At 37.1% G+C, this 23,901-nt stretch overlaps 1 protein-coding gene across 3 annotated transcripts in view; it reads left to right on the plus strand.

Moving 5' to 3' along the window:
• Positions 1 to 64: 64 nt before the first annotated feature.
• The window catches only part of RAD21L1 (RAD21 cohesin complex component like 1), a 30,923-nt gene continuing 7,086 nt past the window's right edge, over positions 65 to 23,901 (plus strand). The window contains exons 1-12 of one of the 3 annotated variants that reach the window (XM_037733607.1): positions 65 to 222; positions 2,756 to 2,931; positions 4,092 to 4,223; positions 5,817 to 5,899; positions 8,375 to 8,481; positions 12,595 to 12,765; positions 13,845 to 13,940; positions 16,063 to 16,176; positions 18,404 to 18,630; positions 18,864 to 18,963; positions 19,814 to 19,938; positions 21,986 to 22,081. In XM_037733607.1, coding sequence (XP_037589535.1) covers positions 2,788 to 2,931; positions 4,092 to 4,223; positions 5,817 to 5,899; positions 8,375 to 8,481; positions 12,595 to 12,765; positions 13,845 to 13,940; positions 16,063 to 16,176; positions 18,404 to 18,630; positions 18,864 to 18,963; positions 19,814 to 19,938; positions 21,986 to 22,081 — 1,395 coding nt within the window. In that variant the 5' untranslated portion in view covers positions 65 to 222; positions 2,756 to 2,787. Of the gene's footprint in view, positions 223 to 2,755; positions 2,932 to 4,091; positions 4,224 to 5,805; positions 5,900 to 7,261; positions 7,376 to 8,374; positions 8,482 to 12,594; positions 12,766 to 13,844; positions 13,941 to 16,062; positions 16,177 to 18,403; positions 18,631 to 18,863; positions 18,964 to 19,813; positions 19,939 to 21,985; positions 22,082 to 23,901 lie in introns of those variants that run through there. The other 2 variants (XM_037733602.1, XM_037733610.1) reach the window with 2 other exon arrangements.

Consider the following 23,901-nt stretch of genomic DNA (forward strand, 5'->3'; position numbering starts at 1 on the left):
CCCCCCCGGCACGTCCCGCCCTCGCCCGCTGCCCCGCCTCCTCCACGCCCCGCCCCGCGCCAGCTGCGCACTGCTGACGCCCAGCGGCGCCAAGAACTTAGCGCCCGGGACCTGACTGGCGGACCCGGCGACTCTTCGCAGCCTCAGCTTGTGCGCGCCACACCTCAGACCCGGCTTTGAAAGTAGGGCGCCGCATGAGAGGCCTGCCGGACCCCGAGGGCTGTAGGCGGGCTGGGAGATGGGAGCCGCCGCCACCCACATCCCCACACGCACCGGGCCCCGGCGCCTCACCGCCCCCTTAGCTCGCGGCGCCAAGCCTGGAGGGTCCCGCCTGAGGAAGAAAGGTCGTCGCCCGCAGCCCAGTTAGGACTGGAGGCGCGACCCGGGGTCTCTCTTCCCTCACGCAGAAGAAAATGGGCGCTGTGGCCTCAGTTTCCCTCTGTGAGCACCCGGCCTTGAACGCTGAAGAGTCTTCTGTGGAGGAGCCTTTGGCGTCCCTCTGCCCCTGAGAGTGGCCGTCAGCGGCTCCCAACCCCGGCACCTTCCTTTCCCGTCTCTCACCCGCTTCTGTCTCCCCTCCCACCCCGTGAAGGGTCTAGCCCTCTCCGGCTCTCCCCTCTCTCCCCACTCTCGTCTCCCAGGGTCACCCCCCCCCCCCGGCCAGGTCTTCTTCCTACCCCTCCCTCCCGCCACTGCCTACACCCAGCCCTTCCTGCCGGTTCCCAGGGATTGGCCATTAGCTTCACTTTGCACCAAGTCAGTTCAATCTAGAGATAGAAATAGCCTCCAAGACATGGGTTTTTTTGTGTGTGCATATTTTGTGGGGGGGTGGGGAAGGGTAGGTAATAATGTGCTCGGGAAAATCAATGTCTCAGGAATAGTAAATCGCAGGGTTTGGGGTTTTGGGTTTTTTTTTTTTTTTTTAAAGTCCATCACTTAAAAAGTACATTTTATTTTTTGAGAGAGTCTCCCTCTGTCGCCAGGCTGAAGTAATGAGGTCCTGGTTCACTGGAGCCTCTGTCTCCCGGATTCAAGCGATTCTCCTGCCTCAGCCTCGCAAGTAGGAGGGATTACAGACTCCTGCCACCATGCCTGGCTACTTTTTGTATTTTTAAGAGAAACAGGGTTTCGCCATATTGGTCAGGCTGGTCCCCAGTTCCTGGCCTCAAAGTGATCCGCCCACCTCGGCCTCCCAAAGTGCGGGATTATAGGCATGAGCCACCACTCTGGGCCAAAGAGTACATTTTAAAAGTACCTCACACCACTGGGAGCAATTTAAAAAGATAAATAGGAATTTATTCCGAGATAGCAGAACACACAGACTAAAAAGAAAGACAGTGGAACCAACGCAAGGCACAAGCCATAACATTAAAATCTCCAGCTGCCTGGTGGGGGAACATGGTTTGGCGGATTACATGCAAAATACCCAGTTTGGGCATAATGATTGGATCTTGCGGTAGAAATGGACATTGACTGAAGTTTACCTAAGTTTTTAATTCTGTGGTCGACTCTGTGTTTATCTTGGCTCAGTTTTCTCTTTTATCAGAGCCTTAAAAAGCTTCGTAGTGGCAGTGTAAGATTACTTATATGTAAGCAATAATTTGATTCTTCTCTAGAAGTCAAAGTCTTATAACATCCCTTCTCATCTTTAGCTTAGTCATAGAGCCCTGTGGTGTTACCAAGAATAGTACAGTTCGTAAAAACAGTACAGTTTGCAAAAATGGATATTAATTCCTTATCTTTAAGTGAAGATTTTCTTTTACCATTCTTATTTCAAAATATTTAAATTTGATTCTTTTTTTTTTTTTTTTTTTTTTTGAGATGGAGTTTCGCTCTTGTTACCCAGGCTGGAGTGCAATGGCGCGATCTCGGCTCACCGCAACCTCCGCCTCCTGGGTTCAGGCAATTCTCCTGTCTCAGCCTCCTGAGAAGCTGGGATTACAGGCACACGCCACCATGCCCAGCTGAATTTTTGTATTTTTAGTAGAGACGGGGTTTCACCATGTTGACCAGGATGGTCTCGATCTCTTGACCTCGTGATCCACCCGCCTCGGCCTCCCAAAGTGCTGGGATTAAAGGCGTGAGCCACCGCGCCCGGCCCTAAATTTGATTCTTGTTTTCTCCCTTGCCTTCTAATTCTTTTTCTATAGTTTCTTGTTTTCTTCATTTTTCTACTATATGAAGTGGAAACTTCACTCCACTTTTTGGAATCCCATGATTTTACCTTTACAAATCAAAATATTATTGAATAAACCAGAGCATCTTAAAGAGAGCAATGAAATTCAACACTTGTGTATAAATCAATAGTCCAACACTTCTTAAATTCTTAAGTTTTAGAAAAGAGGTGCTCTGTATCAGCTTTTCTTGGTTTTGTCTGCCTTTTCTTACTCTTGTTTCTTATTTCCGTTTCTTATAGTTTCAGCCTTCCTCTTCTATTTGACTATATTAGTAAGAAGAAAACTCCATTTTTTTGTATTAAATAAGTGAAATGTAAGAAGAGATCATTAATCAGGTTACATTTAAGCCAGGTGTAGAGGTGTAGTTCACAATCTACTAGAACTTTGTCGTTAGGTTATACTTTTATTTTCTAAATAAGGTTCTCTTATTTACAAGAGAATAATTTGAATTGAATAACACATTGAATTAGAACATAATCTGAATGTGATTTTGTAGAATTGATAAATATTTATTTTATAAAATAGCGATAAAAAGTTTTTGTGGTAAAATTTTAAATATCTTTTCATGTTCTCTCTAGTTCATTAAATACAAGTAAGGAATACAGGCAACATGTTCTACACACATGTGCTTATGAGTAAACGAGGGCCATTGGCCAAAATATGGCTTGCAGCTCACTGGGAGAAGAAACTCACGAAGGCCCATGTATTTGAATGTAATCTAGAGATAACCATTAAAAAAATTCTTTCACCCAAGGTATGTTACTGATTAAAATTATAGCTTGTATTTACAGTGACTTTGGGGGAGGAAAGGCATTAAAATACAGTTATATCAGGAAATACATTTTCAAGGAAGTTTTACTTGTCAAATGGTCTTTCCTTTAATTCCTGTAGCATTTCGTGTTATAACAAACATTGGTTTCTGTTGACAATTGACTTTTTCATATATCTGTCATAAATAGATTGGACCCTAAGGGATAAAGGCCATATTTTATGCGTATTTATAATCCTTTCTTATTCACTAACAAAATACAGTAGACACAGAAGATATTTAATAAACATCTCTTAGAAAATAATGAACAAATGGGAGGGTAGAAGGAAAGATGACTGATTATAAATCCAAAAATATGTGAAAATATGTCATAAACAGTAAAGTACTATGTTCATTATAAAACACTATAAAACAGTGATTAGAATTTTCATTACAGTATTTGATATTGTTATAAGTTAAGTATTTTTCAACTTTAGAGAAGGACAAATTGAAAGCCTATTGTGTGTTAGGCATGGGGCTGGACTTTATGCCTATAAGTCTATTTAATCTTTACAACAACCCTATGAGGTTGGCTTCTTTGAGCTTCTGTGAACTGTAGTTAGCATGTTTTGAGTTGGTCAAATTTACATTTAATTATTGCTTTATCACTTAATAATTATATTACTTTGGACATCCTACTTAACATATCTGAGTCTTAGTTTTTTCTTCTGTAAATAGATGTTGTTGTCAAAATTAAATAAATTAGTGTATGAAAAGCTCTTAGAACAGTGCCTGACATAAAGTAAGTATATAATAAATTGTAGCCATTTTTATTAAACTGAAGTTCAGGAAGGTTAAGTGACAGCTTCAGCAACTGAACCAAGAACTGAACCCAATTCTGTCTGACTACAGAGTTCCTATTCCTCTCATAATACCAATAATAGTATACTTTACTTAAATGCCATATTAGATTAACTTCCTTGAATAAGAATCAAAAGTCAATCATTTTGTAAGGTGAGGTAAAAAGTTAAGTGATTTACTTTAAATAAGAATACAAAATATCTGCTTTTTAAAGAGAACAAATTCTTATGATGTCAGTAACTTTCAAAGAATAGGATTTATGAACCTAATTTTTACTCTTCTAATACTTCAAAAATTGTTGAAAGGTGAAAATTGCACTCCGAACTTCAGGACACCTTCTTTTGGGAGTTGTTCGAATTTATAACAGGAAGGCAAAATACCTTTTGGCAGATTGCAGTGAAGCATTTCTTAAAATGAAGATGACATTTCGCCCAGGTATACATGTAATGTTGATTTGTCTCACTCTTCTTGGTTCCCTTTTGCATTTTAGTTGAGGGTGGGCTCTTTAATATACTTCAGGTGAGTATGGTGAATGTAAACTTAGTTTTGAATGAATCTAGCTTTCCATGGTTGAGGATAAATTGTATTCATTTCCTTGCTCTTTTCCTATGCATGCAGGAAAGGTTGTGCTTTCTAAAACTTGTAATGTTCCTGCATATTTATGTAGGATATATACTTAAAGTCACTACACTTGCATAAGAAACTCTGCTACTCTGTTTTTAATGGATCATTTAGTTTGTCTTACCTGTTTTTGCCTTTATGAGAGAAATTGGAAATAGTATAATTGACAAAACACAGATAGCAGTAATTGCAATTGTTTTTCCGAATTCTCAAGACTCCAAACAGCATGTTGCTTATGACATATCAAAAATCCCTAAGCATTCCAAAGTGCTAGAGATTTACATGTATCATAAATATAATGCCTTCAAAATGTATATAGCATCTGTTTCACTTTTAAGACATTCTTTGTTTTCCTCCTTGTTTTGTGGTTATTTAGGTACAGATTTGCCTCTGTCACTAGTCTTCAAGCTTGTTGAAGGCAAGGTCTTTGTCATAATTATTTTCTGAATCTCTTATAGTATCTGTCTCAGTGCCTTGCACATACTATTCCATCAATCAGCAGGAAGGCAAAATATCTTTTGGCAGATTGTTGAATCAGGATTGATAGATTTTTTTTTTTATCTTCTTCATTTAAAATATTTGCATAATCTCTAGGCGAATTTATATTTATATCAAGTATGGTTTATTTGTTCATTTATTATTTTTTTACATATTCCACAAATATTTATTGATGTCACACGCAGTGCCAAACACTATGTTAGGCTCGGGGATACAAAGACAAGATATATAAGATTCTTTTCAGTCAGGTGAGGAAATTAGATAATTAAAATATTAAAAGCTTATTACAGGAATTATAAATTATAATTATGCTATAAAGGAAAATAAACAGAGGGCTACAGCAGAAAATAACAGAGAAGTTCACTTTAATTAAAATAATTGGAAAAATCCTTTCTGAGAGGATAGAATTTAAGCTCAGACTTGAAAAATGAGAACTACCCAGCCATGTAAAAAGTCCCTGAGGGAATAGCATTCTAGGTAAAGGAAACTGCAAGAGCAAAGGTCTTGAGGTGGAAAAATGCTTAACTTTTTTAGGGAACAAAAAGGCTAGTATGGTCAGTATGGTTGGAAAATAATGAGAAAAGAGATGTCATTAGCTGATGCCTGGTAAGTTTGTAGGGGCACAGAGGCTCCAATTGCAAATTTTGATTTTATTAAATGCACTGGAGAGGTCACTAAATCATTTTAAGCTTTAGAGGCATCTAACCTAATTAATTTTTTAAAATATTGCTTTGTCTGCTTTGTAGAGAACAGACTACAGAAGAGTAGGAGTAGATAGAGGAATACTAGTTAAAGAGAATAAGCAGTAGTCCAGTAAAAGAATATAGAGAGTTGGTTGGGAGTTCCTTATTTTATATAGCATTGTTGCTTATTGAGTGTGGTTTTTTAAATTCTTTTCAGGACTGGTTGACCTGCCAAAAGAGAATTTTGAAGCATCTTACAATGCTATCACATTGCCAGAAGAATTTCATGATTTTGACACCCAAAATATGAAGTAAATTATTTTATTTATTTTCCTTTGGTTTAATTTTCTTGATATTTGCTTTTATATTCAGATTTCGTTGAGGCAAATGGAATGTAGTTAACAGCTGAAAAAGTACAGATGTGGTTAATAAAGACTTATGTTTGGTATAAAATCCCAAAGCACAACAACAAAAGTGTATCATTATATTTATTCAATGTAGTTTGCAATATTGACAGTATATTCATGTATTCATTCAGTAAATATTCATTGTGTGCCTTCCATATGCCAGAAACTGTTCTAGGCACTGAAGAGATAGCAGTGAATTAAACATAGCTACTGGCCTTATGGATCTTAAATTTTAGTTGGGGTAGATAATAAATAAACAAATATATGTCAGGAGATGATCACCATTATGAAGAGAAATACAAAATGAAATAAATAGTATGACAGGAAAGCCTTTTCTGAAAAGGTAAGAACAGAAATCTGAAGGAGGTGAAGGAACAAATCATTTAGTAATGTGGAAGAATATTCTAGGAAGAGCAAGTAGAAAGACCCTAAAGCAGAGAGCATACTGGACATTTTTGAGGAGCAGCAAGAAGACAAGTGAGACTAGTGGAGTAAATGAGGAGCTGAGTGGTAGGAGATGAGCTCAGAGAGGTAGCAGGAGATGCAGATGATGTAGGATGTTGTACACTACAGTGGGACTTTTTTTTTTTTTTTACTCAGGTAACACAGGAAGGTTTTGAATAGAGGAGTAATAGGATCTGACTTGATTTCAACATCTTCTCTCTGGCTACTTACTATAAGGGGAAAGGGAGGAATCAGAGAGCCCATGAGAAGATTATTGTAGTAAGAAGTCCAAATGAAAGAACATAGTATCTATGATCAGTTCTCAGTCTTCATCTCACCCAGGTGGTAGCAGTCAAGTTACAGATATATCTGGAAGGCAAAGCCAGTAGGATTTGCTGATGAATTGATTATAGCTTTAAGAGAAAGTGAAGGATACTATATGATTTTTGGCGTGAGAACAGACTTACCACTTAATAAGATTAGGATAATCAGATTTAAAAGGGGCAGAGAGAAGGAAGTAAACTAGGTTTTATATATAAGTTTTGGGGTGACTGTTACACATCTGTTACGGTCTGAATGCATGTGTTCCCCTAAAATTCATATGAGGAAGACACAAACATTTAGGCCATAGGAAAAGTCAACATCTAAGTCAAATGATGTTGAAACCTAACCCTCAAGGTCAGTATTAAGAGGTGGGACTCTGAAGCCACAATAATCTTTTAGGAAGAACAACAAAAGAGTTGGAAGTGATTAGGTCATAAGAGCTCCACCATCATAAGTGAGATTAGTTCCCTTATAAAAGAGACCTGTAGGAGTTTTCTTGTCCCTTCCCCTGTGTGAGTTCACAGCAAAAAGGCACTGTCTATGAGGAACAGGCCCTCAAAAGACACCAAATCTGCTGGTACCTTGATCTTGGACTTCACATCCTCCAGGACTGTGAGCAAAAAAATTTCTGTTGTTTATAAATTACCCAGTCTGTTATTTTATTATAGTTGCCCGAATGTACTAAGACAACATCAAAGGGGGGTAGTAAGTAGTTGACTCTCTGGGTTGGAAATTCAGGAGAGAGGTCTGAACTGGATGTATAAATTTGCAAGTTGTGAATGTATAGATGGAACTTCAACCATGAACTCTAAGAGATCCCCAAGGTAGTGAATATACATTTAAAAAAAATAGAGAGAGGGATCTGAGGACTGAGTATATGGTCATTCCCAATAGTTAGTCTGGGATATGAGGAACAGAAAAGGAGCAGGTAGGAAGAATATCAAGAAATAGTGATATTTCAAAGAGGCCAAGACAAGAATGTATTTCATGAAGGGAGTTTTCTTAGTCTGTTTGGGCTGCTATAACAAAATACCATAAACTGGGTGGCTTATTAACAATAGAAATTTAGTTCTCGTCATTCTGGAGGCTGAGAAATTCCAGATAAAGTTGCCAGCAGATTCATTGTCTGGTGTTGGCCTACTTCCTGATTCATAGATGGCAACCTTCTCACCATGTTGTCACATGGTATAAAGAGTGAGGCAGCTTTCTAGGGCCTCTTTTATAAGGGCACTAATCTCATTCATGAGGAATCTGCCCTCATGACCTAATTGCTTCCTAAAGTTCTCACCTCCTAATACCACCACATTGGAGATTAGATGTAAACATATGCATTTGGGGTGAGGAAGACATAAACATTTAGGCCATAGCAAAAGTCAACATCTAAGTCAAATGGTGTTTGTTTGTGCAACCAAATAAGGGACTGAAAATAGACCATTGGATTTGGGAGCCTAGAGATTATTTATATACATGTATATATAATAAACTAGTATTTATATATAATACTATTGAGAAAATGAAAATTGTTTTAGTTTCTTCACTGTATCAATGATATTTTTACAGTATCATTGTTTCCTGTTCTCATGTTTTTCTCAACCTTATATTTCTCCATAGTGCTATTGATGTTTCAGAGCACTTTACTCAGAATCAAAGCAGACCAGAAGAAATCACTATTAGAGAAAATTTTGACAATGATCTACTTTTTCAAGCTGAGGGCTTTGGTGAGAATATTTGAGATTAAAATTAAAAATTATAATTAATTATATTTGTGTTTGTGTATTGAAACAATGCCAGTAGAAATAGCTATAGAATGAATCTTTTGATGTATAAACGTAATTCTCAATAAATTTTTCCTTGCCTTTTTCTAGTATAGACGTCAATGCCAAGACTCAGTCTTAGGATATACTTCTATTCTCAGTGTTTAACCATTTACTGAATACCTACTATATATCAGGTGCTATCAATAGACAAGGTAGTACCAAAATTTAAAGAAGCAGTTCCTGCCCTCAGGGAGATTCAGGGTATGAGACAGACATGTCAATAAACAGTTGCTATATCAACATACATACAAGATTTTATATGTATGCTGCATGAAATGCCTTCAAAATATATTTCTTCTGGCATATGATGTTATCAATTGTAAAATAATGGATTTTAAATCAGCCTGGGGGTGAGGAAGAGGAAATTCTACCACACTAAATGTATATATTGATTGTGAAACAGAAACTGAATTTTAAAATGTTAAAATCTGTTTGGGCAAGGTGAGTGTACTTTATTTTTAATTTTTTTTGAGACAGGGTCTTGTTCTTGTCGCCCAGATTGGAATGCATGATCATGGCTCACTGCAGCCTTGACCTCCAGGGCACCTCAGCCTCCTAAGTAGCTGGAACTATGGGTACATGCCACCACACTCGGCTCACACCTGTAATCCCAGCACTTTGGGAGGCTGAGGTGGGCAGATCACTTGAGGTCAGGAGTTCGAGACCAGCCTGACCAACATGGAGAAACCCCATCTCTACTAAAAATATAAAAAATTAGCTGGGCATGGTGGCACATGCCTGTAATCCCAGCTACTTGGGAGGCTGAGGCAGGAGAATGGCTTGAACCTGGGAGGCGGAGGTTGCAGTGAGCTGAGATCATGCCATTGCACTCCAGACTGGGCAACAAGAGTGAAACTCTGTCTCAAAAAACAACAAAAAAAAAAAACCAAAAAACTTTTTGTTAAAGACAGGGTCTCGCTATGTTGCCCAGGCTGATCTTGAACTTCTGAGTTCAAGTAATCCTCCTGCCTCAGCCTCCCAAAGTGTTGGGTTTACAGGCATGAGCCACTGCCTGGCTAGTGTACTTTAAAATTGAAGCAATACAGTATAATTTATAGAGTATTTTCTCTTTTTCTTCTGGCATCTACTACTCCCTGTCTTATATCATGATATTTATACACCTCTTATACTGGTCTGCAAGTTCCATGAGGGTAGAATCAGTGTAATGTTCATATTTGAATTTCCTATAGTGCCCAAAACAATGAGTATAGGAGAAAGATGGCCTATGTCTATCTTGGTTGGGGAAGGGAGTCAAGAAAGTAATGCTCGACCAACAACTCTAACTTCGACTTTTCATCCTCACTCTGCTTCCATAACTCTTGCTATATCTGCAGCTGTGTTTTTCAATCTTTGGTGAAGGATCAGTTTTATAATTTTTGTCAATTTTCAATCTGTATTATATTTTACTTTGTAAAATACAATAAAATGAATTATTAGAAAAATTTAAAATTTAAAAATCAAAATACAACTTCAAGTTTTGTTAGTAGAATCAACATATATAAAATTGCTCTGTCAAATTTCTGTAAAACTTTCTGAACATGTACTTTTAATTTATTTTCTTTCTTTGTGGACCAGCACCAGTCCGCAGATTATACTTTAAGTAGCACTGATCTCTTACTGGGTATAACCCCAGACCCAGAACTTTAACACATTGGCAAAGAGGTAATAATATTCCCTACTCCCAAGACACTTTTTACAATTCCATACTATTCTTATTTGGGCCTGAAACTTTAGGATCACTTCTTTTTTTTTTTTTTGATATGGGGTCTCGCTCTGTCATCCAGGTTGGAGTGGAGTGGCACAATCTCAGCTCACTGCAACCTCCGCCTCCCAGGCTCAAGCAATTCTCCTGCCTCAGCCTCCAGAGTAGCTGGGACTACAGGCATGCGCTACCACACCTGGCTAATTTTTGTATTTTTAGTAGAGACGGGGTTTTACCGTGTTTGCCAGGCTGGTTTTGAACTCTTAGCCTCAGGTGATCTGACTGCCTCAGCCTCCCAAAGTGCTGCAATTGCAGGCATTAGCCGCTGTGCCTGGCCAGGATCACTTTTAACTATACTTTCAGGCAGTGTCATACTAGTGCTGTTTTTTGTTTGTTTGTTTTTAAATTCTGAGATGTCTTTTAGGTCTTTTTTCTATTTCCTTAGCCACTGATATAGTTCACCAGTACCAAAGTCCTGGAGTATTGCAATACCCTCCTACAAATCTTCTTCTAGTCTCTTTCCACATTTTGTACACCTTTGTAAGAGCAATTGTCTTTAAATTCCATTTTTGATATATCACATTCCTCTGCTTAAGTGCAAAGGATTGGGTCCCTATGACTTACTGTATCACGTACCTCTACCTATACTCAAGGCCCTCTCCCAATTTATCACCTTCTTTATTTTATCAGCTTTATTTGTTTTACTCTTAATATGGGCTTTTTGCTCTAGTTAAGCAAACATCTTACCACCCAACCAATACAATTTAATTGTTTACATTTCTGTATCTTCCTATACAATTTTAAAAGGTGGGAAGAACATGTTCTTAGTAAATGGACAGATTTGGGTTTGAATCTGAACTTTCTCTATTGATTTGCTGTGTGATATCGGGCAGATTGCCTAACCTCTCTGAGCCTTACTTCCCCTATTTGTAAAGTTGGGATACAACTAACAACATCATAGGGTTATTTCCCTTATTCCTTCCTTTAATCTTCTTCACCAGTGATTTTTCTCTTCTTTAAAACCTGATTCAAGCCTAATATCCTCTAAGAAATATTTAAAATTAATCCATCTTATTCTGGATTATAATATAACATCAAAGGCAATGATTATTTCTTTTATGTAATTTGTGTAATCTGAGATTCTTGTGATGCTCAATGCTGAGAATATAGTGTCTTCCTAAATCTTATTCTCTTATTGACCAACGCTGGCTTTTCGTTTCGGAGCTGTCAAGCTGTACCTGGATGATGTGAATATATTCTTAATTTTTGAAAAAGTAATTTGGTCTTTTCTTCTGAGCAAGTCTTTAATCCAGCATCATGATAGTTGTTTTTCTCCACTCTTCCTTTCTAGAAGATTTAGGTCTATAAAAGAATTTTCAGTATGGGTAATACTTCATGATTTTCTTTACTGTCAAACACTAACATGGGTTTTTAGAGGGAGGAGAGGACTAACCTGGACCCCGGGGGTTTCAGACTCCTGGACCTAGAGATTCAAACCCAAGAGAGGGAAAGAACTGATTTCTGGTCAAGAGCTGACTTCTGGTCCTCTGGAAGTATCAGTATAGTGTAGTGATTGTCAGAATCACTTTGGAGTCAGAGACAGCTGGGTTCAGACCCTGACTCTGTCACTTATTATAGTGTGACTGTGTGCAAGTTAACAAAACCTTTCTGTGGTTGTGTTTCCTCATCTGTACAATGAGAATTATAATAGTAGTTTCTATTATATGATACATATTATAAGCACTCAGTTAATGTTAGCTGACTGGGTTTTTCTTTTTCTTTTTTTAAAAAACCTATATCACTATCTCCTAGCATATTCAATAAATATTTATTGAATGAATGTTGTAAACCCTGTCTCTAATATTTTACCTACCTTTCAATTTCCAAAGATGGCTGACATGTTCCTTATTTTCCAAATCTCCACTATGCATGAACAGTACAAGCAATTGTCCTTGAAATACTGTGAGATATACTTGGTCAAACAGAACTGACTTACCTAAAATAGAAAAAAATATTTTCCATAGTATTTTTACCTTAGGATGCTATTAAACTATATCACAACTATAAACTCTATGTAATATTTTGGCATTTTTTTCCTGTTGTATTTGAAAGAGGATTAGACTAAAAATCTGGTCTCTACTGATTAACTGAGTGACTTTAGTTGAATAATTCAAATAAGTCTTTCAGCCATTTTCTTCATCCATAAAATGATGTGTTGGACGGCAGGATTATGCTAGATGATATATGAATTTCCTTCTAACCTAAAATTCTGTGTTTCTGTGACTTAGTATTAATGATATATATTTATTTAGGGGAGGAATCTGAAATTCTCAGAAGACATAGCTTCTTTGATGACAACATATTACTGAATTCCAGCGGTCCTTTAATTGAACATAGTTCCGGAAGCCTCACTGGAGAAAGATCTCTGTTCTGTGACAGTGGAGATGGGTTTGGAGATGAAGGAGCTACAGGAGAAATGATTGGTATGCTGTCTGGTCATGTAGAAATCAAATATTTATTTTAATCAGATTATATTAGTAGATTTATTATATCAGTCTAAAATTTCAAATATGTTTTTGTGTTATATAGGTCAATACATTTTTCATTAAATTTTCAAAGCCTCTGGCATGTTTAAATATTTAGGCTAGGCCTAAGTATATAGCCATCTGTTTAAATACATTTTCTATAGAGCTTATAAACTACTTCTTGTTTTTACTTTTACAAATTCCTCATTTTTGGTGGGAAGAGAGTGAGGTTAGTATATTCCTTATAAAATATACTAGACTATATACTGGAAAACATTGTTTTCTTTAACATACGTTGTGGGACAGCTAAAGTATTTTTCCAGAATTTTATATTATTATTTTATATTTATATTCCTCTGCTTAAGTGCCTTGGGTCCCCATGACTTACTATGTCAAATACCTCTACTTATCCTCAAGGCCTTCTACCAATTTATCACTTTCTTTTTTTCATCAGCTTTGTTTGTTTTAATATAGACTATTTCACATTATAAAACAGTCATAGAAATTGGGTGGACAAAAACTGAGAAGTCCAAATGTGCATGTTTTATTTATTTATTATTATTATTATTATTATTATTATTTTGAGATGGAATCTTACTATGTCACTTAGGCTGGAGTGCAATAGCACGATCTCAGCTCACTGCAACCTCCACTGCCCAGGTTCAAGCAAGTCTCCTGCTTCAGCCTCCTGAATAACTGTGATTACAGGGGCCCGCCACCACATCCGGCTAATTTTTTTCGTATTTTTAGTAGAGACAGGGTTTCACCATGTTTGATCAGGCTGATCTGGAACTTGTGACCTACCTCAGCCTCTCAAAGTGCTGGGATTACAGGAATGAGGCACCGCACCCAGCCTAAATGCACATGTTTTAAATATTATTGACTGTTCCTATCAAATCTTTTAAAAAGTTCTCTAGTTCACATTAAAAGTCTAGCTATTCCTTAACAATGTAATGCATAAAGTAACATTAATAAATGTTTAGTGACAAATGACAGATTCCAGTCTGTATGGAAAAGTATTCATTGTGTTTTTCAAGATAATCTATTGCAAGATGACCAGAATATCCTGATAGAAGACATGCATTTGAACAGAGAAATTTCCCTGCTTCCTGAACCTCCCAGTAGTTTAGTGGGTATGTTGAAATTTTCCTTTGTGGGAAAGTAATGGGTACTAATGTTTAAATTGAGCCTCAGAACTTCTGAATTTAAGTAGCAGTATAGAATAGTGAAAGGTAATTGTAGGGCTGTTGGGCCCCACAGGGTTGTGGGGTGTCCCTTATGCTATGCTGAGGTGCAGTATCCGAGAAGTAAAGAGACAGGACACTGAAGAACTGGTGAAGAGTATCTGGACTTGGAGGGGCCACACCACCTGTGAGAAGAGATCGGCAAGAGCCCCAAATGCCCAGAAGCGTCTGTATTTATTAGGTACAAGCAGGGGGCAGGGTTGTAAGTGAGGTCATGATCTATGGGCTTAGTAATAGGGCATACATGATCACGTGAGTCACAAGCAAGGGGGTCACCCCATTATGTCACCTGGGCAGAGAGGTGGGCCGTGTGCAGTAGGGGGCCATGCTGTGCACAGTAGTAGAGGGTTGTGTACAGAAAAGCGGTCTACCCTAATTAGGTCACCGAGGCAAGGAGGTGGGCTGTGTGCAACAGGTGTCCTGTGCAACACTTCTTATCTGGGGGCTGGAGACTTCAAAGGATTTCTAATAGAAGCCAATGCAGTGGGAGCTGAGACTTGTGCTCTTCTCTTACGATATTTATGGGACGATGATTTGAGCTAGCACAGAAGCAAGAAAAGACTTGACAGGGTGTACAGCCACTGTGAGTGGTCACACCAGAGGGGTTCTTCTCCCTCGGTTACTTCCACGATCTCAGGCCTGGGGCCTACTTTCCACAGGAACTGGATGCAAGGTACTACAACTCCTTTATCAGGAGGAGAGGCTCTTGCTCCAAGCCTTCCATACAGCATATGCCCTTTCAGGCAGGGACGCCACCGCCTGGGTCTTTGGTTCTTGTCCTGGTCTGGCTGTTTTCCCATGTACTGCTTCTGTTCTGTGACTGCTGTAGGCATTCCTCCTACTACAAACTACTATATGGTTATATAGAAGGATTCTATAAATCAGCACTAAATGTATCGGTACAGCTCTGACTACAATACCTATGTGATTATATAAACTAAGTATTATATAAACTAAGATTATATAAACTAAGTATGCTAGATATAAGAATTAAGTATGATTATATAAGGCAAATATATGTAAGGAGTAAGTTATACTTCAAGCACTAATTCTATAAACAAATATATGATTACATATAAAGGATTATATAAAGGAAATAATTGAGTAATAACACTATAAACTAAGATATTCTTCAGGCACTAATTGTGCCTGGGGTCTGGACGGTTCTCCTTCCTCGATGCCCATCGGGGGTGTTACCCACAGTAGTAAAGAACAATGTCCTTCAAACTCTGCTAGTCTGATTGTAGACAATATAAAATAGGAAATTGGATTCTGAGAAAGGCACATTGAAGGGTATTTAGCCAGTATTGGGTTTAGCATGAGAATACTCTGCCAAAATATTATACTTTTGATTTATTAATTAATTATTTTATTACATGGTAAGAAATTAACTAGTATGCTTTGATAATCTACATACAATTTGAGAGAAATTACAAATTGAGGATATTTTCCCTACTTGAAATTCATCTGGATGTAATTTAGATGATTTGAGGTCTTTTAGTCTGATTTTTCTTAAGAATTAAAAGTACAATTAGCCCCATTTTGATTCTACACAATTTTTTATGTTATATTTGCTTTCTAAAAATAAGAGTAAAAACTGAAAATACAAAGAGCTAAGTAATAAAATTTTGGTTCATTTTTTATGGGTCAACCGATAAGTGATTTAACAATACCAATTTTTTTAGCAGACATATAGTCAAATTTTTATCAGTCATTTACTGTAGTTGCTGCCACTGTTTTCACTTCTGCTGTGACTTTAGCCCACACTTAGATGTCTCATGTGCAAAAAGGGATGATGATACTTGACTCACTCGAATTCTATGGGTCCCAGACCATATAATCTGTAAGCCTCTTCAACTCGATTAAATAAATGATTCCAAGAATTCAGATGTTCCAGTTAGCAACATAAATCTTCAGTTAGTTTATCTTTCCCTTTAATTCTCATACAGTCCTCTAGCCTGCATCCTAACTGGTTTTTTTTCACAATTACTTTTATGTGGATGTTGCTTAGTTGAAACAGATAACCCAGAGTGTATATGTGTACCTGAAAATGAAAAAATGGATGAAACAACCTTATTATCAACTGAAGAGGAAGGATTTACCCTTGATCCAATTGATATTTCAGGTCAGAGGCATTCAGGTTGTTGTTTTAATTTTTAATGCACTGTTAACTTATTTACTTTGAGATGTTTAAATAATCACTGAAATATTATAGGGGGCAGTCAATCTAGTACTAGCACTTGTACTACAATAGAGGAGAAGACTGTGAAGGAAATGTTAGATGATCCTTTTGAGGTGGGAAGCAGGACACAACTCCAGAAGGGTCCTTGGACTCTGGACCAGATGAGGACTAGCTACAAGGGGGAGTGGTGGAAGCTTTCAATCAGACTCAACCACTGTGTCAACTTACTGTTGCCATGGCAACACCAGGAGTTCACCCTTTTCCTGGCAATGACCCAATGATTACTACTCCTCCCCTGCATAAACTGGCCCCCTTAATCTGCATGCAATTAAAAGTGGGTATAAATATGACTGCAAAACTGCCCTGAGCTGCTCGTCTCTGCCTACTGAGTAGCCCTGCTCTATAGCAGCAGTCACAGTGCTAGAGCTGTAACACCGCCAGAGCTGTAACACTGCCTATTCAATAAAGCTATTTTCTTCTACCTCTGACTTGCCCTTAAATTCGTTTCCTGGACAAAGCCAAGAACCCAGATGGGCTAAGCTCCACTTTGGGGCCCATTTGTCCTGTATCCTTGTACCACTTTCATTATATTCAGTCCTGTTCAAACTATGTATCCAGTTTGGGAAACTGAAAAATTTAAAACTGAGTTCAGTTTAGGAAGGTATTGAGCCATTATTACTCTGCAGTGGGCACAGGAATAAAGAAAAAGACATACTTTTTACTTTTAAGAATCTTACAAAATAGTCTAGTCAGGAAGATAGATAATCATGCAAGTGAATATAAGGCAGAATAAAAGGACCAGAAGAGAGGCACGATGCTGTCTAGCATTTAACTTCAAGCATCATGTTTTTAGGGGTAAGCAGTAAGTATGAATCTAACATAACTAATATAACTACTAGTCTAATATAACTAGGTCATTTAGAAACATCCTAGTTTTTGGTAGTATAATTGATAAGAATTTCAGTTTATAAACTCAGACATGCAAACAGTAAAGCATTTACTTCTTCTTCTTTTTTTTTTTTTTCTTTTAACTGAATTCACCACTGAGCCTCTCTCCCACTAGGCTGGCAGGAAATTCAATCTGTATAGCTTCCCTGGCTTCTTTTCTTTCCACCATGTAGTTCCAAAATTTGGGAGAGGGGTGTAGAAAGTGGAAGGGAACCTCTGATTATCAGCCAGACAAATTTGTGGTTCCCACTGCTCCAGCCTACATAGCCTGAGAATCAACACTTAGCCAACCTCTCTGGTATCTTGTCTTGTTCCTGGGATTTTACTGAGGCACATCAGCCAGCAAGCAGGTTCCTGTGCCTTTTATTCCATTTGATCTTGGATTTTTATTTATTCTGAGAACACTAACCCTCTCTCTCCTTTTACAGCTTTACTAAAGAAAAGCTTGACTTTTGCTTTCTGCCTGGTCAAGTTTTATTACATCAAAATTTTACTCGATCAAAATTCCCTGATGGGGTAGAATCCTATGGACCTAGTTACCTGCCTAGAATGTCTATGAATCTCAGTGGGAGAGGAAAAAATACACTGGACAAATACAAATTAATGTTGCAGAAAATTATTCTATTATATAAACATTTTAGGGAACTTACAAATTTGTTGACTTCCCTCTCCCCCACATTTCCTCATTTGCTCACTTAACAGGTAGATCTCTTTCTAAGCACTTCCAAACAATACCTTGCAAAATGTATCAGCTATTGGCTGCTCAGCATAATTTTCAGAGGGAAGGAGAAGATATTTTCTTTCCAATGCAACACTGTAGGTTGTATTATGGTAGAAATTTATTTTCTTTTTTGGAGATAGGGTCTTGCTCTGTTGCTCAGTCTAGAATATAGTGGTATGACCTCAGTTCACTTCGACCTCTGCTACTCAGGCTCAAAGGATCCTCCCATATCAGCCTCCTGAGTAGCTGGGTCTAAAGGTGCATGCTACCACTTGTGGCTAATTTTGTATTTTTTGTAGGAATGGGGTTTAGCCATGTTCCCCAAGCTGGTCTTGAACTCCTGGGCTCAAGCAATCTGCCCACCTTAGCCTCTTGAAGTGCTGGGATTATAGGCATGAGCCACCGTTGCTGGACTAGAAATTTCTTAAATATTTAGTGCCTACAATATGATTTTAGAAAGCCGTATAATCAATCACATTTGTGCCAATTTCTTGTATTTAGACATTGCTGAGAAAAGGAAAGGCAAAAAGAGGAGATTGCTCATAGATCCTGTCAAGGAGCTCAGTAGCAAAGTTATACAAAAACAGCTTACTTCCTTTGCGGACACACTCATGGTTTTGGAACTTGCACCTCCTACCCAAAGACTGATGATGTGGAAGAAAAGGGGAGGAGTGGATACACTTCTGTCAACTGCTGCCCAGGATTTGATTCATGCTGAACTGAAGATGGTAACAGTTTCTATCCTTCTACATGAGGGCAATGTTTGGTTATAAATAAATAAACAAACACATATTTACATACATATATTTATAACAGAATTTAAACTGGCTAAGAAGTACCTCCTCATTTTGAATTAATTTTCTGGATTGTACGTATGAATTCTAGTTTTTTCCTTTTTCGATATGTGCTTGTGTTTTCTTGAATTGTTTTGCTGATACAAAAAAAATGTATATTTTTGCAGTTGTTTACAAAATGCTTTCTGCCCTCTGGCTTTAAACTTGGAGGAAAAATGATACAGAAGGAGTCAGTAAGGGAAGAAGTGGGAAACCAAACTATAGTAGGTGAGACTTCTTAATTCTGCTGATGTTGAGGGGAATGTTGTGGAAACAAAAATTTGGTGTCTTAAATTTCAAAATGAAGATGGGATCCAATTCCATATTTTAAGTATAAATGCTAACTCTAGAAGAGTAGTTGCACTTAAATGAAATTATTACTTCAGTATTGCATTTTTCTGCATTTTAGATTAATTTTTGCCCCAGAGATTTTATTAAAAAGATGAAGTAGATATACTGTGTAAACCATTCTTATTATCACTCTTTCTACCTCTTCACTCCCAAAGTCAGTACTAAAAAATCCTTAAAAAAGAAAATCTTTATATGTAGCAGGATAGTATTTCAATGTAAAACAAATAACATGAAAAGTCATGCAAGAATAAGAACAGCACTTAATACAGTTAACCTGAAATGGATTATTTCTGTCTACCCAAAAGGCACATGGAGTATTATAATCACTGATTATTATAATGATTGTTTTAAAGTAATAATAAAACCAAATGGTGTGATGAGTGAGCCTCCACTTCCTGATGACCCTTCCTGAAGGCATTAAAACCTACTGAATAATATACCACCATGGGCTTGAACTGTCCATGTTGTCTTGTGAGTGAATATGTGAGAGTGTATGTAGAGGAGATGGTTGGCAGAGAATGGGGAGTGGAGGTCATAAAGAGACAGAGGACGGGAAAGGGAAGATACATATGTGAGACTTGGGAACGATAAGAAAGTTTGTTTATCCTTTGCTTAAATTCTTGGATCTCAACTTGTCTGTCAGAAGTTTTCCTTTGTTAAAAGTATATCACAATTGAACTTTGAAAGACATTTTGGTGAAATTGTCTTTATTTCTTTGATAATTCAGAGACATCCATGACACAAGAGCCAAATTCCCAGCAAGAGTTAAGTAAACCCCAGACTTGGAAGGATGTGATTGATGGAACTCAGCATAGCTCTCATGAGGATACCAATAAAAATATTGACTCCGAGGTAAGTTATCCAGAGAGAATCGTAAAAATATTTTATGTTCTATAGATATGGTAAAGGAATGTTGGGACTCTAGTGTATTTTTTTACATTTGTATAGTTCGTATTTCATTTTAAATTGTTTTACAATTTGTTTAGTAAGTAGCAGGGTAAAACATGATTTTCTTCTGCAAAATTTTTGTAGGAGTTTCAGCTGTAAATCACAACATAAGGTGGTTTCATTCTGAACTAGTATTTTGCATGATATGTTAAATCAATGTCTATATGTAAATCTGGTTATTTTCTGAGAATCCTACTAGGCCTCATATTCTATGTGTCATAGAATTTTTTAGAACTGCAGGCAGTATACCTGTTTTGCTTCTCATCATAAATTCACCCTCTTATCTCTAAGAATAATATATTTTAGACCCACCAGTTGCCTCAGCCTTGAGTCCGAAAGACTATCTAAACATCTATGACCAAAACAAAATTTTTAAAACTTTTTATTTGAAGATATAATTTTTATTTGAAAAAATTACTATTTGAAAACATAGTTGGAAATAATGTGCTTTTAAATATTTTCTCAATTGTTATTTTATTGGTTGTACAAATATAAATGTTATAGCCACACCAGATAAAAATAAACCAGTGCTTTTCTGGTTGGTTCCATTATCACTGTATTTTGATAACCACTCAGGGAATTCAGTCAACTCATGTTAAAACTGAATGCCCTTGGAAGGAAAGACAACTTCACAATGCATTCAAATAGAATGCATTTTACTAAATATTTGATAATATACTGGATATTGAGATACTGGGTTCCCAGTACTGCTCTCTTCCTCACTTGGGCTCAGGCATTTCTTAAAATGTACCTACCAAAAATTATGATTAGGCAAACCTGTTTAGTTTATGATTTTTTGGAAGGAAAATATAACTGCAGTTATCATAGACATAACAAGATAGATTGTCCCATGGGCTTGAAGTAGAGAGAAGAGAGATTGATGTACCTCTTCTTTTGAACCTTTACTTCATTACCCTATGCTTATACTTTAACCTTCAGTTCTACTCTTATTCTGCTTCCAAAAATGGTTAATAAATGTGAAATATAGTCAAGCATGGGAGCACAAGAACAAGACGGACAAGAAAATATTGATTCTGTTTAATCATTTTCAAATCTTCATAAAAAAGAATTTTTATATATCATAACTGCAAAGTTGAGAGTATCAAAATGTAGAATATTCATATAAATTAAAAGAGGAAAAACAAGGCTTCACAAATATGTATATTAAATAATAAAATATAACTCCTTATGTTTACTAAAAGTTTTTGAAGCTGAGTGGAAAAAGCAGCTTTCTAACTATGTTAGAGGGGGCTCTTAATCAAGATTGGGGAAGACAGCTGGGGAATGAAGCTTGGAGACAGGTTGAAGATGAAAGAGATTGACAGCTTCTATAGCAATGAGAAGGGAAGGAGATGATAGGGACTAGGGACTCTTTGACTGTCTCTTTTTCTTTCTTCCTTTGTGTCTTCACTCCCCTTCCAGCAGACAGTTTCTTCTTCCCTTTTGCCCGTGACAACTCCAGCAGTGGTGGCAGGAATCCTGTCATGGTCCTCGGTAGAGATATTAATATCCCTTCCCTCACTCTCACTCCCTCTCTGCATGCCTATTGCAGATGCCTTTCCTCTGCCACCTGGTATTGGCATGAGAATAGAGGTAAGGGAGTGGGGCTACATAAAGTGCTTCAAAGCAAAGTGGTCTCAGTAGCACAGCAGTAGAGAGTAAAGTCTCTTTAATGTGAGGCCTGCAGTAGCGAGGAAAATAAAAAGGAAAAGGATAGGAAGCAAGGAGGGAAGGGGCATGCAAGTTCTTCCTTTATGCAAGGCATATGGAAAACAGGAATATTAAGTCAAATACTGCCTATCTGGGATAGTTCAGAGATAATATTTTGAGAATGTGTCTTTTAAATTCGTTTGAGAAATGAGCATTCATGTGATTAAAACATTTAACAAAAATCAAATTGTTCCTGTATAACCACTGGCAGATTTACCTAACTTTCCCTAATTTGCTTCAGCAGGATATTGTTGAAATGGTGTCTTTAGATGCTGAGGAATCATCTTTAACGAATGACTTCTTGGCAAAAGAAATTGAATATAGTCCAGTTGAATTGGTAAATATATGTATAGTCTTGGGGATGTTCTTAAAAAATTTATCTCTAAATATTTAACACCTTATTTATCTAAAACTTGGCTTTTAAAACTGTCATGTTACTTTCAAAATTTATAATTTGAATTTGTGGCTACAACAGAGATGTTTGTGAATAGTTTGATAAAATATTCCGAATTGCTCTGATTTTTGTCTTTAATTTCTTTTGAAACTTCAAATACTTTTAAAGAAAAGTGTGAGATTTTTGTGCTCATCAAAAGTAGTGACAGGATTTAAAATATTGAGAATCACTATTTTAAATCATTGGTATAACATCTCTAGAGAAATAGAACTATATTAAGAGTATGGTGGCCTAGGGCATTTGAAATTTTATCTTATTTACCAAAAAATTGTGAGCAATTTTTTCTTTAACATTATGTAGCACAGTCTTGTATCTATACAAGACTTCTGGAAATCTGAAACAAAATAATCTGGTGGTCAAAGGGCCACATGTCAATTGCAAAGACAGAAGTAAAGTCTGATTTACCTGACTCCCTGCTTGTTAACTGTCTTATTTCTCTGGTCTTGTCCCAGAGTACTGAAAACATTTCTAAGATTGTAAGGAATTTTAGCAAAAGTTTTTTGGTAAATAATGTAAAAACACCTAGTAAGCCTGATATTAATCTGTTTCTATATAATTACCGATATAATGAGTTCCAAGACTAGCTGATTGTTTTTCACACAAGAAAACAGACCGAATTCTCTAGGTATTCTAGGACAGAATAAATAACCTGAACTTTTTACCTGAACTATCCAAACAGCTGAGCCAGAAGTGGGTTGATTCATTTTTTCTATTTGCTTTGCTTCTATAGATGCAGGTTATTTTCATACATGGTCAAGCAAATCGCAACATAGCACAAGTTCAGCTGTTTCAATAATCCACTGGGCTTTCCACACAATGGATTCAGCTGTAGGGTGTCCAGATAGATCAATGGACAGGCTTTAGCAGAATGCACAGAGTATTTCTTATGAGTCTTTCTCTGGTTAGGTTAGTTGTACATTATAGGTAAAGCTAGATCTCATGGATCTTTAACAAAGAGGTTTGTACATTTCTAAAACTGCATTTGTTTATTTAAAAATAAAATATTAATAAGTGGGTGTCCTCATTTATCCAAGGACAGATCAGAAAATAATAATCATAAATTTTAGCTGAAGGAATTTGGAAAACTCTCCAGAATAAAGTGACCATATTTTCAAATCAGTCTCTTTGGGATACAGGAAAGCATACAGCATAGGCAGGCCCAGGAAGCTGGTATAGTTGGTGGAAATGGGGACTCAGTAGTTCCCAGGCTGAGTCAAAGAGTCCCTTTAGCCTCACATGATTTAAAATGTCATGCAGAATATTCTGGTGCTTTCTGTAATTGTCTTGGAGTCTATGAAATTGAAAGCACTTTTAGCAAGTGTCTGGGCTCCTATACATGAAGGCTAAACAAACAGTGGACATGTGATGAGAGTGACACAGATGCTGTTGGGTTGAGTGGTCAGAATTAGCTTAGGAAAAATTATAAAGTAGGCCAGCTTTGTGCCACTTCCCTTCCCCCAACCCTTTATAGGCCTCTTTTTTCAAATTCACGGACACCTTTCATATGCCCAGTTTCTGTTCTTACATCATAAGGTGTTAGTTTGTAAGGGATCAGAATAAATTCTCGCAAATGATTTCAACTTTACCATTTTTAAATATTGAGATATTTCTGAAAGTGGTTAAGCCTTAAATACCAAAAAAAAAAAAAAAAAAAAAGAATCTATTCAGATAACATGACAGGTAGTCAGGCAGTGGGTTAATCT

Source organism: Cebus imitator, unplaced genomic scaffold (assembly GCF_001604975.1).
Source record: "Cebus imitator isolate Cc_AM_T3 unplaced genomic scaffold, Cebus_imitator-1.0 Scaffold18, whole genome shotgun sequence".
Classification (NCBI taxonomy): Eukaryota; Metazoa; Chordata; class Mammalia; order Primates; family Cebidae; genus Cebus; species Cebus imitator.